Raw genomic sequence first — 18307 nt, 5'->3', positions numbered from 1 at the left:
GATTAAATAATGTATTCGTCACAATTACGATATTATTCAAATTGATATTAGATTATATATTATTTAATTAAAGAATTAAGTTAAACCGTCTATACTTAAGTGGGCCCAGATAAACAGACAATCAACTGGGCTTAACTGTCCGGCCCAAACAATTAATTGAATTCTTAGGCCCAAACCGATAATTAAATTTATGCGGTTATTTGAAACCCTAACCATCCAAAAACCTGGCGGCAATTCCCTTATAAGCTGTTTTAAAAGCTTCTGGCTTCCTTCTTCTTCAACATATTCACTTCCTCTTCAACATATTCCTAAAGCCCTACTCTGGTTCTTCCCGCTCTGTCAATGGAGTTCTGGGGTATGTGATCCTGGTTTTTGTTCTTGTTGGCTTAAGCTAAGAAGTTTCAACGTGTTTAAACAGCTATGAGTTATTCACTTCTGCATTTTGTTTCGTACTCATAATTCTTTCTCCTGCATTTATCCTGTCATCGTCTATGTAGTTTATAAGAGTTTTAGAAAGTTATTGAATTACTCGTTTGAAGCTTCTTCATCCTGTTTTCTTGTTTGCCCTGGAGGTTTAAAGGGTTGGGTACATATACTATTGTATCCGTTTGAATTTTGGAACTTTCAGATGAACAACTTGTCGTAATGTATGAAGCAGATGCATAAACTGATGTTTTATGGATGTCTCAGTGTGATAATGTTGTCTCGTAATATTTTAATTGACAAATACTTGTGAATTCTTGAAAGTTCATGATGGATTTGTGTTCTTAGGTGTTGAGGTTAAGCCTGGTCAGGCACTCTCTGTGAAGCCTGGAGATCAGAAATATCTGCATCTATCACAGGTACTGTTGTTGCTGCTGTAGTTGTAGACTTTATTTTAGAATTTTTGCCCAGTTGAGCCCTTTAGCCTCTTTGTTTGATATCAATCCCCCATTATAGTTAACTTGATGAAATCTTTTTATGCAGGCTACTCTGGGTGAATTAAAGAAGGACAAATCGAAGGAATCCGTGACTATTTTTTTGAAGATTGATGAACAGAAGCTTGTTCTGGGAATTCTCTCTGCAGAGAAGTTCCCTCAGCTATCATTTGATCTCGTGTTCGAGAAGGAATTTGAGCTCTCACACAACGGGAAGAGTGGAAGTATTTACTGTATGGGATACCAGGCTTCTGCAGAAGACCAAGAACAATATCCTTTCTTACCAGCTTGAGGGATTTTGTTTCCCCTTGTAACAATGATACTGAGTTGTTTCATTTTATGGTTGTTGTAATTGAAGTCAGAAGCCACATTTCTTATTTGATTTTAAGATTGTGCTATCATAGCCTATGAGTTTGGTTTCAAGGGAATTATAGCTATCTTGGTAGTCAGTTATGCTATTTAATATGATGACATTTGTTTTTACACCTCTATTTTCATTTATTTCTAGTATCCGTTTCTTCCTTAACTCTTATATCTTGTCTTCTCTTTTCCACTGAAGAGTATTCTGGTAAGTTTTTAAGCATTCACACGTCTAGTACCCAGACAGATCCTTTCTGTTTCTGATTATGAAACTGATTAGCTGAGTGTGTGTTTTCTCATTTCAGATTCTGATTTTGGCTCAGAGGACGAGGAACTTGCTCTGCAACATGTGCCGAATGGTAATTGCATTCGATCGTGTAAATATAATAGGAGTTTGGTTACTAGAAATATTCTTGGCACTGCCTCCTTATCTCGTGATGATCTACTTTCAGGAAAACCTAGCCAGAAGGAGGAGAAATCTATTGTGGGAAAACATAGTTCTTTGAAGCCCGAAACTTCAAAGAAGACACATTCTAAGTCTCTTGAACCAAGCAAGGAGGACGAGGATGACGATTCTGAAGATGACGATGAATCTGATGATGAGGATTCAAGTGATGAGTCTGATGAGGTAATTGAAATCAAAGTCTTTTGCATCTATTATATTCTGGGAGAAATGATCGAAAAAGACGTTTTTGTTTCCTTGCCTGAAGAGCATGACACAGGTACCTTGCAATAAGAAGGGAGTTGAAATTGTCATTATTTTAGTATTCTTAATAAAAGACTTTTTTCATATGTAAATATTTTAGTTACATTTTCCTACTGTGTGCTCCCCAATAACAAATCCCTCACCTTTGTTTTGTCTTGTGCCTAAGTTCTTGAGGGTTATCGTATTTCTTGTCTATCTCGTTAATATCAGTCATGCATATGAAATTGGGATCACTAAGTATACATGATTCAATAATGACTCTTGGTATTAATTTGGTTCTTACTGTGAGTTTTTTCAATATTGGATTGTAGTAATGACACCTTTGGTTCGCTTCTATATTTATTATTATGGAAGTCATCAGGATAGGCCTCTTCATGTGCTTTCAAAACACTGCATCAAGGAAATGATATGCAACCTAAACATATTTGTTCTTTATGATTCACGCAACAAGCTTTCACCATTTGTGGTTTTGGAATTTTATCTATTCAATTAGTTAATCTTGTCATGGCGACCTTTTGAGGTTTTTGATTGTTCTTCAATTTTGATTTGGGCATTGTCCCAGCTATAACCCCGAACCCTTTTTGTTTAGTTGCTTAGTATTCATTAGATAATGAAATTATGTTGATAAATTGCAGGAAATGCTCGGATCTGACAGTGACTCTGATGATGAAGATGATGATATTGAGAGTGAGGAGGAGACACCAAAGAAAAAGGTGTATTTTTACTCCTCGTGTAACTTCTATATTGAAACATCTAGTGAAGCTCATTTATAGTTTTCTTTTAGCATCATTTTTATCATCTCGTGTGCTCTTGTAGGTCGAATCGAACAAGAAGAGGTCGAATGAGGCCTCCGTGACCCCTGTTTCTAAGAAGTCCAAGCTAGCTTCGGCTGAGAAGTCGGGTGATTCTTTTAACCATTCATTTATTTCCTACTAATGTTAATAAGCCTCAAATTTGTTTGTTGGTACGCCATTAAAAGCCCCATTGATTTAAATTGGTCCTGAACTTATTAGTTGTTTGTTGCCAGATGCTAAAAAGGGCGGCCATACAGCCACTCCCCACCCTGCTAAGAAACCTGTGAAAACCCCAGCCAAAGCAGCCACTCCAAAATCCGGTGGCCAGTTCTCTTGCAAATCATGCGACAGGTTTCTTTGTTCTCTATATATATACATTTTACTCATCTATCATTGGAAGCGACCCGACGATGCTAATGTCATTGTTAGATTGAATGGCACGATGACCTATATGGGTCACGACCTCATGTATTTATAGATGCGTATAATGAAGATTACATTCCAAATCTATCATTTGGTAACAAACCATAAAATCATAGATTTGGTAACAAACCCTTCAAATCATAAACTAGTAAATCTTAGACTATTTTAGTATATACAGTTATGATCTATTTTAGGTTTAACACCCCCCCTCAATCTGGACGATGTACTACTAAGTTCAGATTGCGCCTAAAATAGCTAAAAGAAGGAGCTGGCAGTGGCTTTGTCATGATATCGGCGAGCTGATCCTTGGAAGATATGAGTCGAACATCAAGCTGACGAGTCGATACTCGTTCACGAACGAAGTGATAATCAACCTCAACATGCTTCGTCCGTCGATGAAAGATTGGATTGGCGGATAGGTAGGTGGCACCAATGTTGTCACACCATAGGCTAGGCGCTCGCGCTTGCGAGATCCCGAGCTCACGCAAGAGAACTTGGATCCAAATTAATTCGGCAGTGGCATCAGCAACCGCCTTATATTCGGCTTCCGTACTAGAACGAGAAACTGTCGATTGTTTCCTCGAACTCCAAGAGATAAGATTGCCACCAAAGAAGATCACATAGCCTCCAGTGCTTCGACGATCATCAGGATTCCCAGCCCAATCAGCATCTGAAAAGGCACTCAACAAATCAGTGCTGGACTTTGTAAGACACAAACCCATATCAATAGTGTCATGTAGATAACGGAGAATTCGTTTGACTGCCGCCCAATGTATAGAAGTCGGAGAGGACATGAACTGACACACTCTGTTGACACAGAAGGATATATCAGGACGTGTCAGAGACAAATATTGGAGAGCACCAACGACACTTCGATAGCGAGTAGTATCCTCAGGTGAGAGCTTTTCACCACCATTCAATAACAACTTCTCACTGGGAAGCATAGGTGTGGGCACACCTTTGGAGGTGAGCATATTGGTTCTGGCTAATAAATCTCGAATGTATTTATGTTGTGTCAGAATAAGTCCACTAGAAGTATGGCGGACCTCAATCCCAAGAAAATAACTCAAAATACCAAGATCCTTGACGGCAAAATCATCCTGAAGCTGTGTAAGAAGTTTCTCAGTAGCCGTAGAAGATGAGCTGATGATAATAATATCATCAACGTAGATGAGAATATACATCTGAATGCCCGTTTTGTTAAAAATAAAAAGAGAGACATCAGCCTTTGAAGGTGTAAAATCCAGCTGTAATAGTTTGGAGCTAAGGCGAGAAAACCAGGCACGCGGAGCTTGTTTAAGGCCATAAAGCGACTTATCCAGCTTGCAGAGATAACCAGGGTGTTGAGAATCCACAAATCCAGGGGGCTGCTTCATATAAACATCTTCATTAAGAAGGCCATGAAGAAAAGCATTTTGAATATCAATCTGCCGAATAGCCCAACCACGAGAAATAGCAAGAGATAATAAGAGCCGAATGGTAGTGGGCTTAACAACTGGACTAAAGGTATCATCATAATCGACGCCATACTGCTGTTTAAAACCTTTAGCAACCAGGCGTGCTTTGTAGCGATCAATAGAGCCATCTGGCTTTTGTTTGAGTTTGAAAACCCATTTGCAATCAATAACGTTAAGACCAGCACGAGGAGGAACTAAGTGCCATGTCTTATTTTTTTGAAGTGCCTGAAATTCATCATTCATTGCCTGACGCCAGAGGGGATGCTCCATAGCAGTAATATGTGAAGTAGGTTCAGAGGCAGAAGACCGAGCTACAAGATATGTTACTGTTCCATCTGTACGCACCTTGGGTTTCTTGATATTGTGCTTCAATCGAGTACCATACGGATGAGTAGTAGGTGCAGAATCCACATTTGAGGGGACGGCCGTATCAGCCGTTGCGAGGGGAGCAACCGATGCTACAGCAGTTGGTTGACCAACGGCCGAGGATTCGACCGGGCATTGCGCAATATCATCTGCTGGCGGAGAAGCCGATGCCTCAATCATTGGCGGAACAACCAACGCCGATTCGAATGGCAGCGACGCGGAGGATTGTTGCGGCAATTCCGAAGCTGATGTAGACACCAAATTTTCTGCATCCAAAGAGTTAGTAGGCCCAGACATATGCATGTGATCATTCTCCAAATTAGTACTGCTATTACCCAAATGCAAGGTGCACAAATCAGGGGCATTATGCGTCGACTGCATGATTGGGGAAGAATTAGGTGAGGCTCTCTTGAATGGAAAAACATTTTCATCAAATATGACATCTCTAGACATATAGACACGACCAGAATCGGTGTCAAGACACTTATACCCTTTATGTGAAGAACTGTAGCCTAGAAAGACACATTCCTTTGATCGAAAAGAGAGCTTTTGTTTGTTATAAGGACGAAGATGAGGCCAACAAGCACACCCAAAAATTTTTAATAAGGAGTAATTTGGTGGGGTATGAAAAAGAAGCTCTAAGGGGCATTTTTTATCGATGACACGAGTAGGAAGACGATTGATGAGATATGTGGCTGTAAGAAACGCGTCGTCCCAAAATTTAATAGGTACATGAGCATGAGCTAGAAGGGCTAGGCCAGTTTCAACAATATGACGATGCTTGCGTTCAGCAGACCCATTTTGTTGATGTGTGTGAGGGCACGAAACACGATGACCAATTCCAAGGGAACGAAAAAATGTGTTGTGAATTTTCTGATATTCCCCACCCCAATCAGATTGAACCCACTTGATTTTAGTATCTAGGAGGCGCTCAACATGAGCTTGGAATTGCAAAAATATACGAGGAGCTTCTGTACGATCATGCATCAAATAGATCCACGAAAATTTACTGAAATCATCAATGAAACTAATATAATATTTAAAACCCCCAACAGATGGAGGTGCAGGGCCCCAAACATCCGAAAAAATAAGTTCCAAAGGTGACGAAGACCTATGGGAAAAACTAGTATATGGTAATCGATGACTCTTTGCTAACTGACACGCATTACAAACTGACAAAGATGACTCACTAGCACACGAAATATTATTTAGACGCAAAATGGATTTTATTACTTGAGATGAAGGATGTCCAAGACGAGCATGCCATTGGGCGTGAGTAGTAGATCTGCTCACCAAGGCGTGCTTGAGATTATCGACATCGGATGGCTTAATAGGATAAAGACCAGATTCACACCTCCCATTTAGGAGACTTTTCCTCGACTGTCGATCCTTTATAGAAAAATGCCAAGGATGGAATTCAAAAAATACGTCATTATCACGAGAAAATTTATGAACAGAAAGAAGATGTTTGGAAATTTCAGGCACATGCAAAATATTACGCAACGCAAGAGGACGAGTAGCAGTATTAATTAGAGAATGACCAGTATGCAAAACACGCAAACCTGCTCCATTGCCGACTTGAACTTGTTCACCTCCATGATAACGTTCACGCACAGCGAGACGATCCAGGTCACTGGTGATATGGTCCGTAGCGCCTGTGTCGCTGTACCAATTTGGGTCAATCTTGTAAGAGGAAGTAGCCGCCAGTGCCGTAGGAGGAGCAGAAGAAGGTTCATCTTGATAGGACTCATCCATCCTATGCCAGCAGCGGATAGCAGTATGCCCCACTTTGCCGCAGATCTGGCAGGAAGGACGAGCAGAAGGGCCACGACGATCACCAGCAGGACGAGAGGGTGCATAACCTTGAGAACGACCACGACCGCGATCCCTACGCCCACGATTCTTCTGCTGACCACCACGACTAGCATAATTGGCAGAAGATCCAAGATTTAACTGAAGTTCAGCCTGGTGTTGTAGTTGGCGAGCTTCATACGTCATTAGATGTGCAAACACATCATCAAGGGTGAGGGCTTCACTCTTGGTAGTCATTGAGGTGACGAAGGGATCATAGTCAGGGCCAAGACCAGCGAGAAGATACGCGATCACATCATCATCCTGCAAGGCAGAGCCGGCGGCGGCCAGCTCGGTGGCTAGCCCTTTGATCTTGCAAAAATAATTTGCAGCAGATTGATCTCGTTTCTTGGACGTGGCAAGCTCAACACGAATCTGAGTAGTGCGAGCACGAGTTGACGATGAAAACATCCGCTGCAGGGTATCCCACGCCTCCTTGGACGTAGTAGCGGCAACCACATCATGAAGAATCTCCTCAGACATGGAGGAGAGAAGGCCGCTAAGGACTTGTTGATCCTGATCATACCACTGATTATAGGCCGGATTAGAGACCAGCTCAGCACCAGCAGCAGTTGAGGAAGGGATCAGCTTGGCAGGTGCAACATTGGTGCCATCGAGGTAGCCCATAAGCTTCGTACTCCGTAGGTAGGGGAGGAGCTGGGCACGCCATATGATGAAGTTGTTTTTGGTTAGACGAATTGTGACAACATGGTGTAGAGGGATTGGATATTGTTTAAGGCCAAAAGTCGCCATGGTAGTTGAGACGGTGTTGGAGATGGTGGATGGAGAGGAGGAAGAAGACATGGCGAGGAGTTTAAAAAATAAACCTTGGCTCTGATACCATGTTAGATTGAATGGCACGATGACCTATATGGGTCACGACCTCATGTATTTATAGATGCGTATAATGAAGATTACATTCCAAATCTATCATTTGGTAACAAACCATAAAATCATAGATTTGGTAACAAACCCTTCAAATCATAAACTAGTAAATCTTAGACTATTTTAGTATATACAGTTATGATCTATTTTAGGTTTAACAGTCATGTCCTCTGTTGTTCGTTTAGGTCCTTTGGTTCGGACGGTGCCCTTCAGTCGCACGGTAAAGCAAAGCACAGTGGTGGTAAGTGAAAAGAAGAGTTAGCAGTGAAGGATAACATATTATTTTGCAGCTCCAATATGTTATTCTCTAAGATAGGTCGTCACACCATGGCTGAGATTTCGTGTCGACATTTGATTATAAAACGAGAAGCCATGGCTGAAATTATATTATTCTGTGTTTAGGACTTCAATATCATTATAATTTGTTAGGGAACACTTCAGAAAATCAATCTTAGTTCAGCTAATCCTTCTGAGTTATAACAAAAATGCACAATCTTTTTATTTTAGAATATATTCATTTTTCGTATCGATGCGATATTCACATTTAATTGATTACTTCATTAATCTTAATCATTAATCAATACTAAATAGTAAACATGATGATATTAAAGCATAAATCTATTAAAAATTCTAAATTAATACGTACTAATAATAAATAAATGAAATTCAAATTATAACTATTAAGCAATATTTTGATTATTAACGTTTTAAGTGTCGTTAATTATTAATTAGCGGCTTTCAAAAAAATATTAATTAGGCCCAAGCCCACACTTACATGGGCCAAGATGCAGGCCCACACTAACATGGGCCAGTATGCAGGCCCACACTTACATGGGCCAAGATGCAGGCCCACACCGACATTGAAATTTGTCAATCGATGATTTGAAACCCTAAGCTACCCGGAAAGCTGGCGCCAATTCCCATATAAAATGTTCAAACATTTTCGACTGCCAATCACGTCTGTGCGATCGTTCGTTCTGAAGTTGTGTCACTGTTCATTTCTTCTTCAGGGCTTTTCTTAAACCCTAGAGTCTTCTACGTGCACTGTCGATGGAGTTTTGGGGTAAGCTATTGTTCTTTTCCTTCTTCTTAGCTTTATCGTTTATCATGTTTCTCCACTCTTCACTTTTGCTGCCGTCTGTATCAATATATATGTTTTTCGGATTGCTTCGTTTATTGTTTGTTTTTTTTTGCTTTTGTTCTCTCAATCTCTTTAGCTTGTTTTTGTTGTAACCAGTTCTCGTAGTATTTGGATTGCTTAAAGTCATCACGATTTTTTTTTTTTCCTTTTTTTGTGACATGATGAACTAAGAACATTCGTTATACAATTGGTATTGTAGGTGTTGAAGTCAAGCCTGGTCAGGCACTCGTTGTGAAGCCTGGAATTCAGCAGTACCTGCATCTATCACAGGTAGGGGCTGTTCTCATTATTGCTATTATCATTTTCCCAGTTGAACTACATGGTTTGGTGTAAGGTCTTCTCACGTAGCACATTTGATGAAATGTTTTTATTCAGGCGACTCTAGGTGAAACAAAGAAGGACAAAGCAAATGAAAACGTGACCATCTTCTTGAAGATTGGTGGCCAAAAGCTTGTTCTTGGCATTCTCTCCTCAGAGAAGTTTCCCCAGCTATCATTTGATCTTGTGTTTGAGAAGGAATTTGAGCTCTCCCATAATGGGAAGGGTGGAAGTGTTTACTGTGCTGGATACCAGGCTTATGCCGAGGATCAAGATCCATATCCTTTCTTTCCTTTTTGAGGATTTATATTTCCCCTTAGATTAACGATAATAAGCTTATGTATTATTTGAAGATTATATTTGTTAGTGTCTCATGGCCGGCCTTAAAGTTTATAGTAGTTCGTATAGGTGATCAAAAGATTTGATGTATGCATATTTTTATTAATTAGCTTAATTAGAATTTTTGAAGCTGATGCTACTTCATATGATGGGATTGAGTTTTTTTTTTCCTTGACCACTTCCTGTTCTCTCTTTTCCACTGGCGATTATTTTGGTAAGTTGTTTCGCATTCATAAGATTTGTACCTCGACACATGTCTATTGAGGAAGATTAACTTAGAGTGTGTTGTATCTATTCAGATTCTGATTCTGGCTCGGAGGATGAAGAACTTGAATTGCCCCTTGCTCAAAACGGTAAATGCAAGCCACTACTAAAACGTTGGTGTTTTTTTTTTTGGAAATATACTCAAGACTCTGTACGCATTATCTCATGATGACTCTCTATCAGGGAAAGCTACCCAGAAGGAGAAGGCTATTGCCGATAAAAGTAATGCTGCAAAGGCTCTGTCTTTAAAGAAGTCAGATGCAAAGCCTTCGAAACCAAGCAAGGATGAAGATGACTCTGAGGATGACGATGACTCTGACGAAGATGAAGATTTTGATGATGAATCGGATGAGGTATAGATTCTTTCAATTGTGTTTGTATTCAAATTATTTGTTTGCTATGGATTTTATCTATCTTCTGAAAATGTTTGAATTCTTTGCCAAATTCAAAAGACTAGAAACAGGATTTTGAAAGCTAGATAAGAAAACAGGAAATCCACCGGTAGAACTAATATTTATAATCTTCATTGTCAAAAACCAAAAATCAAATAGTTGGAAAATTGTTGGTGAGTTCTTCCATGCATCAACTGAATATAAGTGATTCCTTCGTGGGTGGCATTTGAATTTTTTTCGAACTGAAAGCCCTAGATTATTGTTAATACCATTGTTGGTTCTCCTCCACATTTAACTTTGCCTATTACCTTTTTTCATGTGAAGTAATCAGGAGGTGAGATTCTACATTTTCTTTTGTTGTATATTTTTCCCCCTTCTCGTGTCCTGTTCTGAAATGGCCTTCCAATTCATATTTACATACAAGCATTGAATGTATGTTGTTTTTTTTTTATGAAACATTTGCAAAACACTAAAAATTTGGTTCACTGAAGTTTATATTCAAAATCACGTGAGCAATACTCTTAATCTGGAGTGTATGCATCATAGTCTACGGTGACTATTTCAGTTTTCATTTATTTCTGTGATTTGGCTTGGACATTTACATTGTGATAATCGGCAGGAAATGCTCAATGCTGACAGTAGCGAATCTGATGATGAAGATGATGACACTGAAAGTGATGAGGAGACACCGAAGAAGGTGCTTGTGATCATAGTAACGTTGTCATCTTCTTTATCATATGTAGCATCATATTGATTACCTCTTATCCTTGTAGGTTGAAGCAACCAAGAAGAGGCCAAATGAGTCTGCCTCCAAGACGACTCCCCTCCCTGCTAAGAAAGCAAAGTTAGCTTCGCCTGTAAAGACTGGTAATTCTTTCAACTATTTAAGGCAAAAATATTTCACTATTTTGTTTTTTGTTTCCTGTCTTTTTGTTTGCATCCTCTTTTTTATAAAGATAAACAGAAGTACATTTGGTAACCTTTTCTTATTTCTTGTTCATTCTTCTTTATAGAAAAAAACAAAACAGATACATGTTAGGTAATCTTATCTTGTTTATTGTTCATTCTTCTAAATATGCAAAAAATTTATTTGAAAATTACTTTTTAAGATTAAAAACCAACATTTTTATGTTAATACTACTTGTAGATATTTATTGTGCATTTTAAGAGTAAAAATGATTACAGTAACTAAACACGAACATTACCAAACGACTTCTTATTTACTCCATACTTTTGCATTTTGGCAAAAGCATTGTTTCAAGAATGTCAATTATTTACTCTTTTTAGAGCTTTATAGAATTGCCAATTATAGCAAAAGCTTGTCTCTTCCGTTATCAACTGATCATAATGTAGTCTATATTCTGAAATTGTTGGTTGTGTATTGCCAGATTCAAAGAAGGGGGGCCATACTGCCACTCCCCACCCAACCAAGAAGAACGCTAAAACTCCTGCCAAATCAGAGACCCCAAAATCTGGTGGGCAGTTCTCTTGCAAATCCTGCGACAGGTATGTTTTTGTTTTTGTAAAAGAAAGATTAGTTGCTGAAAATGGAAGTGTGTCCTTATGATTCTGACATAATGTCCTCCGTTTCGTTTGTTTCAGGTCATTTGGTTCTGATGGTGCGCTTCAGTCGCACAGTAAGGCTAAGCACGGGGGTAAGTAAAAGGAACACTGCCATATTTTTTTTCTGCAGCTTCTTCAGTACGTTGCTTTCTAAATAGATTAGAGTCTCGGCTTAAATTTTGTGGTGGGTTGGGATTATAGGACGAGAAATGAATGTGTTGAGTTTGAGGAAGATGAATTCAGTTTGATAAATGTATGTTTTCTTGTTTTATTGTTGTACTTATTATCATTATTATTCCGAAGAATCCTCTTTTTTATTTTCATGCCCATCATTCTAACATTCTAAGAAAGTTCGATTTTAGTCCTTATATAGTTTAGAAACCTTATACACGATTCCAATAGTAGTTCGAACAAAGTTAAGAAAGTTAAGAATTTAGTTTATATGGTTTTAAAAGTTAGTATTTCATATGAACAGATTTGATCAAGGTAGTTGAGATTTGATTAAGGTAGTTGAGGTGGTACAATTATATTGTCCTATTCAATCCTTTTTCACTCGAATGGACCATTCTTTGGCGTCCGCCTTTGTCGGCGCTGATCCCTCTCTCTTCATAGGCTTCTGCCGACACTGTACCGTTGAAATAAAAAAATATAAATGTCCATAACCCAAGGTTTAATCTTCATTTAAATTATTTATTTCACTCCCAAATAACCATAGAGTAAGTTTAAAATTATTTATTTCATTCCCACCGACACTACAAAGTCAAGAGTATTATAAGCTGTAACTAAATTATAATTATTTAACTTAGGAGAGATGGAATCCAAATATTATATAAAGTCATAATTTATATTATCTAATTCACTAATCATTGACTAATCTAATATTTTAATCTTAACTTTTAAATAGTAAAGAAAGACCTGATTATATTTACCCAATTGAACAAAAGATTAAAGGTTTGATTTTTTTTTTAATTTTTTAAATTATATTTATCTTGTTTTTAACATGGATCCAAGTTGTTCCAATACATTTTATTTGTAAAAAGATATTATATAAATAAAATTTCACCATAAATAAAAATAAAAAGTATCCAAATTTCAAACATGATGATACTCTTGCATAACGCTAACAATCAATAGGGAAAAAAAAATACAAAAAGAAAAAGGAAAATTGATTTTGTCCCCTAAAATGCATTGCCCTAAAACATTTTCCCCTGAAAAATAAAAATAAAAATTTAAAAAAAAAAAAAAAAAAAAAAAAAAGAAAGGAAACAAATTGACCAACAACCCCAGAAAATTACAAAAAAAAAAAGAATTTTCACAATTAAAAAAAAACAATCTAAATGACGAAAATGCCCTTGGCAATTCAATTCCCCATTTTCTTCTTCTTCATCTTTCCTTCCATAACATCTCAGGCTTTTTATCTGAACTATTCGCCTGTGAAACTCCTTTCTTTCTTCCTCTAAGTTAGGCACGCTACTCTCTTCTGTAGAACATTATTAGCTGAATCTCAAATGCAACTCAGAACCCCATATTCATATATATATATATATATATATATATATATATATATATAAACGGAAGTGTTCTTCACTTTTTAAGAGCTTGGGATGATGGTTCCGACATATCCAACTCCAGTGATCAGAAAGCTGAATGTCTGAAGAAAAAGGTACACGAAGTAGTTGTTCTTCCCATGAACAAAGTCATAGCACCCACAAAAGAACAAGAACGCTGCAAATCCCAGCTCCAATGTGTTGATTCTGTTCCCATTTTCAAACAGAACATGATTACATTTCATCTTCAAACTATGTTTACTATGTTTTGTGAGTAATACGAGGATGTTTTTTTTTTGTATTTACCTGTCACCAAACTTGCATCTTAGTCTAATTTTGGGAACTTTGGCGTTTGCTTTGTTCTTTGCAGCATCAGCAGCTGCCTTGTTCTTCAGAGCATCTCCTAGCTTTTCAGTCACAACCCATTCGTTCACTCGACCCGCTTCGAATAAACCGATTAGAGCTGCTTTCGTGCGGTGCAACGACATCACGTTCTCGAAAAGGATCCAGTAGAACAGAAGGTGAATCGACCTGCATTTTGCATAGCAAAGATTCAACATGAATGTAACGACCCTAGATTTCTACTCACCTAGAATCACTATTATCATAGCGCAATCCTTTCTATATGTGAAAATAACTATTAAACATAAACTTTTTCTTTAAACATAAACTTCATCTTAAAACACTATTCATGATATGTATACGATAACGACCCTAGATTAAGGAGATAAAGAACAAAACTTGGAGTTCCCACTAAGAGTTCAAAATGTAACGACCCTAGATTTCTACTTACCTACCGTCCCTACAATCATCATAGCGAAAGGCGTAATCCTTTCTATGCGGAAATAACGTTTAAACATAACTTTATCGTAAAACACTGTTCATGATAGGTATATAGTAACGACCCAAATTAAGGAGAAAAAGAACAAACCTTGGGGTTCCGACCGAGTTCAAAATGGTGATGACGGAAGGAATGTAAACAGCTCCCCAAATTGGTACATACACTTCAGGAACCAAAATGGTGAGGGGAAGAACAACACAGTAGAAGAAGAAAGTAACCATATGGGCAATGATCTTCCGGACAAAGAAGAAACTGTAGATCACATAAACTTTCTTCCAGAATTTCACTTTCTGCAACAACAACAAAACAACAATCCATTACTAAAACCGACCATTTTACTGTCTCAAAACCTTAAAAACTTTCGGATTTAACGATGATTTGATGAAGTATAAGACCTTGTTTCTGACAATTTCCATGACCATTTTGCGGAAAAGATTGGCAGGGCCACAAGACCATCGATGCTGCTGGAAACGGAAGGCCTTGAAAGTACTAGGAAGCTCACTTTTTACCTGAACACAGCAACAAATTCATAGTTTAGTCAGCTAATCCGACAGCAAATGGACAAGAAACAGGACATGTTCTTTAATCTCACCTGCAGGTCACCTAAGTAGACAAATTTCCAGCCTCTAAGACTAGCCCGGACGGCAAGGTCCATGTCTTCCACGGTGGTCCTGTCCTTCCACCCACCTGCCTCATTGATTGCAGCAATTCTCCACACTCCAGCAGTTCCTACAATCAATGGATGTTAATTTTCGTATTAACCATCTAAACCCATTAACAAAATACGCTTAATTGTAAATATTGTTAGATGAAAGTCCCACATTGACTAATTTAGGGAATGATCGTGGGTTTATAATAAAAAAAAATGCTATTTCCATTGGGCTGAAGTCTCGTGGGGAGGCACAAGACAAAGCCATGAGAGCTCATGCTCGAACAATATCGTACCATTGTGGAGAGTCGTGTTGAGCTAACAAATATAATAATTAGTAATTATGGGAGTATTAATACCATTGAAGCCAAAGAAGGCATGGGTAGCAGACCCAACTTCTTGCTCCACTGTGAAATGGTAATCCAATGACATCTCTTGCATTCTTGTCAGCAGGCACTCATTTGCATTCACTGTTCAAATAATTAAAATTAAAAAAAAAAAAAAAAAGATAATAATAATAATTATAATAATTAAAAATATAGAAAAATAAAGGAACTGTTTTAGAAGCAGGCCACGTGGAGGGGTGTGCCACACACTGAGGAGGTTTCATGTGAGGGATGAGTTGGCAAGTTTTGATTAGTTAATTTAGGAAATTGATTTACTAAATTCCTGTTTTGCCCCTGACGTGATCACTGAAAAGAAAGTGCCACGTCATCCAGAGTAAGACAAACTTCAATGAGGCCTACCCACAACGTGCTGATTGGACTGTACAAGTCACTTTAAATTCCCAAATAAATAAAAACTCTTTATTTATTTTTGTGGTAAAGCCACGTGGAGAGGAGGAGGCAACTTTTTGCAAATGACAATAATACCCCTACGTTATTTTCTTCAATCGCGAACCCCGTACTTTCCGGAAAGGGAGATGGAAAATTAAATAAATAAAATAAAATTCTCAGCATGTGAAATTACAGTTGTACCCTGGACATCACTGCAATTTCCTGCTACACCTAGGGAACAGAATGTTGACTATACGGAAAAGGGCTAAAAATAACGCTCTTCATAATTTCCAGCAGCCAATAATTGCGAAAACGAAAAATAAATAAATAAAAAAAGGCCCAACATTTATTAATAAAATTAATTTTTTGACAAAGCTAATTAATGTCCCTTGAGGACATTATGGTCCATTCACCTAAGTCCATTAATGCGGCAATTAAAAAAAAATTAGTCTTAAACTTTCACCTACTAATAATAACAAATTAATTTATTATAAATACTAAAAAAGATGAAGCATCAATCAAATTTTAATTTTTTTTAAAAAATGTCTCATAAATAAAAAATAAAAATTAGAAGCTTCTGCCAACTTAAAATTTTATTAGATATTCTTATAATTTAAATCCTATTTTAAAAATAATAATAATACTAAATTTTCGATTGATTTACTTATATATATATATATATATATATATATATATATGTAATCTTGCGGAGGGGGTGGGGCCCAGAGCTCGTGATGAGCGTCTGTAGAACACGTGTCCCGATCATAGTGGCAAAGGGGTGGGGCCCACTCCGTGATTAATGGTTCCTTCTTATGTAATTGTGGGCCCTATTTGCCCTCCAATCTTCCACCGCCGACGATAAGAGTGAATAGACAAAAACAAAACTTATTTTAAAAAAAAAAAAAAAAAAAAGGAAAAGAACTTTAAAAAAAAAAAAACAATTATTATAATTCTTTTTTTAGAAAAAGAAAAAAAAAAAAGGCCCAAAAATATTTATTTATTTATTTATATTAAAAAAAAAAAAAAAACAGCACTCTTATTAGACCACCGACACTCCAGGAAATTACGTTAACTTAATCAAACACATAAACGCAATTAATTAACGTTAATTAAATACCCAATTAGAGTGTAAAAAGAAATGGTTGAGAAGCAAAGCTTACCGAATCTCCATCGAGCTTGAACGAGGGCGATATCAGGATTATGAACTAAGAACGGAATGGCTCGCCGGAGATAGTCCGGCTCCGGCCGGAAATCGGCGTCGAAAATGGCGACATACTCACAATGGCTGACATACCTCCGTTTAAGCCCTTCTTTCAGAGCTCCAGCTTTGTACCCTCCTCTGGTTTCCCTGATTTGATACGTTATGTTAATCCCTTTACTCGCCCATCTCAGGCATTCTTGCTCCACCATTTGCTGCACAAATGTGAGTTTATAAATCCACATTGAACCCACATCGGAAATTTTTGAAATTAGGCTTTTCTGATTTGGGGGTTCCGATTTAAGGAGAACCCACATCGGAAAAGTTTGGAGTTACCTTAATTACTGGGTCGGTTGAATCGTCAAGAACTTGAATGACGAGGCGGTCGGCTGGCCATGAAAGACCACAAGCAGCTCCAATGGAGATTTTGTAAACCTGGAAGAAACAAAATCAGTCACAAATTTCGTGAAATGTTCGATCCAAACAGAAAACAGAGGAGGGCAGCGAAATCAGAACCTCTCGTTCGTTAAACATTGGGATTTGAATAAGAACATGAGGGAAATTAGAGCTTCCAGATTCCAAATCATCTTGAAGCAGTTCATATTTGTAGCGTTTTTCAGGCTTCTTCCAGAAAAGCTTAACCAAAACAATAACAATTCCCATATAAACTCTTTCAAAGAAGAGCATCAGAGACATTGCCAATGAAATATAAACCATTAATCTGAGCAAAGGAACTATCAATGGCGCTTTAATGAGCTCCCAAATCAGCCAAATTTGGTCGCTGAAATTGCCTCTTCCGCCCTGAAACGACTCCGGTAACAGAATCTGTGTAGCGTCGGCCATGGCGGCGGATTACAGAGAAACCGACAGAGATCCAAAATGGGTTTCGAAACAAACCCAGATTTCTTCAGTTTCTCTCCGCCTCCGCTACTAAAAAAAATTAATTCTTTTAAATTTAAAAAAAAAAAAAAAAAAAAAAAAAAAAAAAGAAGATAACAGTAGCAGAGACAGGGGAGGAGAGAGAGAGAAGAGAGAGAGAAGAGAGAGAGAGAGAGAGAGAGTGATTAATGAGATGGAGAAATGGGTGTATATATAGTAAACAAAAGATGATAATTGGGGGTTTAATTCACTTAACTTTCCGTTTGGTTGGCTTGGCTGCTCTTAATTTTTTTACTGTGTTTTTTTACTGTGTGTCCCAACCACTGCCTGCCCTAACCCAAATTAAGAAACCAATCAAAACAAATTATTATTTCTTAATTATTTTTTAATCATTCAACCTTATGAATTTATGGGAATTTGTTTCTCAATTTCATTAGTTTTTTTTTAATGGATTGCCCCAGTTGACTATCCACACCTACCATTTTTACCCACATTTAACTTAAAAATTAAGTTATTTATCTTGTACGAATGGTAAAAAAATTGAATTTTTATTGCTAATTGTATTATATTATTTAATAATAGTCTACTTGATGAGTAAAACAGAATATTACTGTAAGAAATAAATGACAAATTAACGTTAA

At 37.5% G+C, this 18307-nt stretch overlaps 3 protein-coding genes and 1 non-coding gene across 4 annotated transcripts; 2 read left to right on the top strand and 2 right to left on the bottom strand.

Moving 5' to 3' along the window:
- Positions 1-227: 227 nt before the first annotated feature.
- Positions 228-8225, top strand: LOC111785899 (histone deacetylase HDT1-like). The gene is made up of 10 exons (XM_087123732.1): positions 228-355; positions 772-842; positions 967-1187; positions 1472-1485; positions 1583-1636; positions 1730-1905; positions 2619-2696; positions 2800-2884; positions 3011-3128; positions 7945-8225. Exons 1-10 carry the CDS (start codon positions 343-345, stop codon positions 8006-8008), a joined length of 894 nt encoding a protein of 297 aa, XP_086979858.1. The 5' UTR covers positions 228-342; the 3' UTR covers positions 8009-8225.
- LOC111797782 (small nucleolar RNA Z247) lies at positions 7008-7147 on the bottom strand. Its single transcript, XR_002815607.1, has one exon. It is a non-coding gene; the product is annotated as a small nucleolar RNA Z247 (small nucleolar RNA).
- Positions 8226-8665: 440 nt separating the features above from the next.
- LOC111785900 (histone deacetylase HDT1) lies at positions 8666-12093 on the top strand. The gene is made up of 10 exons (XM_087123985.1): positions 8666-8822; positions 9100-9170; positions 9276-9496; positions 9758-9771; positions 9857-9910; positions 10005-10174; positions 10833-10910; positions 10987-11080; positions 11602-11719; positions 11816-12093. The coding sequence occupies exons 1-10, from the start codon at positions 8810-8812 to the stop codon at positions 11874-11876; spliced, it is 894 nt and encodes a 297-aa protein (XP_086980111.1). The 5' UTR covers positions 8666-8809; the 3' UTR covers positions 11877-12093.
- Positions 12094-12845: 752 nt separating this feature from the next.
- On the bottom strand, positions 12846-17756 carry LOC111795005 (glucomannan 4-beta-mannosyltransferase 2). The gene is made up of 9 exons (XM_087123984.1): positions 17304-17756; positions 17124-17222; positions 16750-17002; positions 15173-15283; positions 14757-14893; positions 14560-14673; positions 14255-14454; positions 13630-13854; positions 12846-13530 (listed from the first exon to the last, which is right to left on the bottom strand). The coding sequence occupies exons 1-9, from the start codon at positions 17628-17630 to the stop codon at positions 13368-13370; spliced, it is 1629 nt and encodes a 542-aa protein (XP_086980110.1). The 5' UTR covers positions 17631-17756; the 3' UTR covers positions 12846-13367.
- Between the last annotated feature and the right edge of the window lie 551 nt (positions 17757-18307).

The sequence above is a fragment of the Cucurbita pepo genome, chromosome 5 (genome assembly GCF_057944985.1).
Source record: "Cucurbita pepo subsp. pepo isolate OVF chromosome 5, ASM5794498v1, whole genome shotgun sequence".
Lineage (NCBI taxonomy): Eukaryota > Viridiplantae > Streptophyta > Magnoliopsida > Cucurbitales > Cucurbitaceae > Cucurbita > Cucurbita pepo.
The sequence above is the reverse complement of the archived record's forward strand: the minus strand, read 5'-3'. Positions and strand labels throughout refer to the sequence as shown.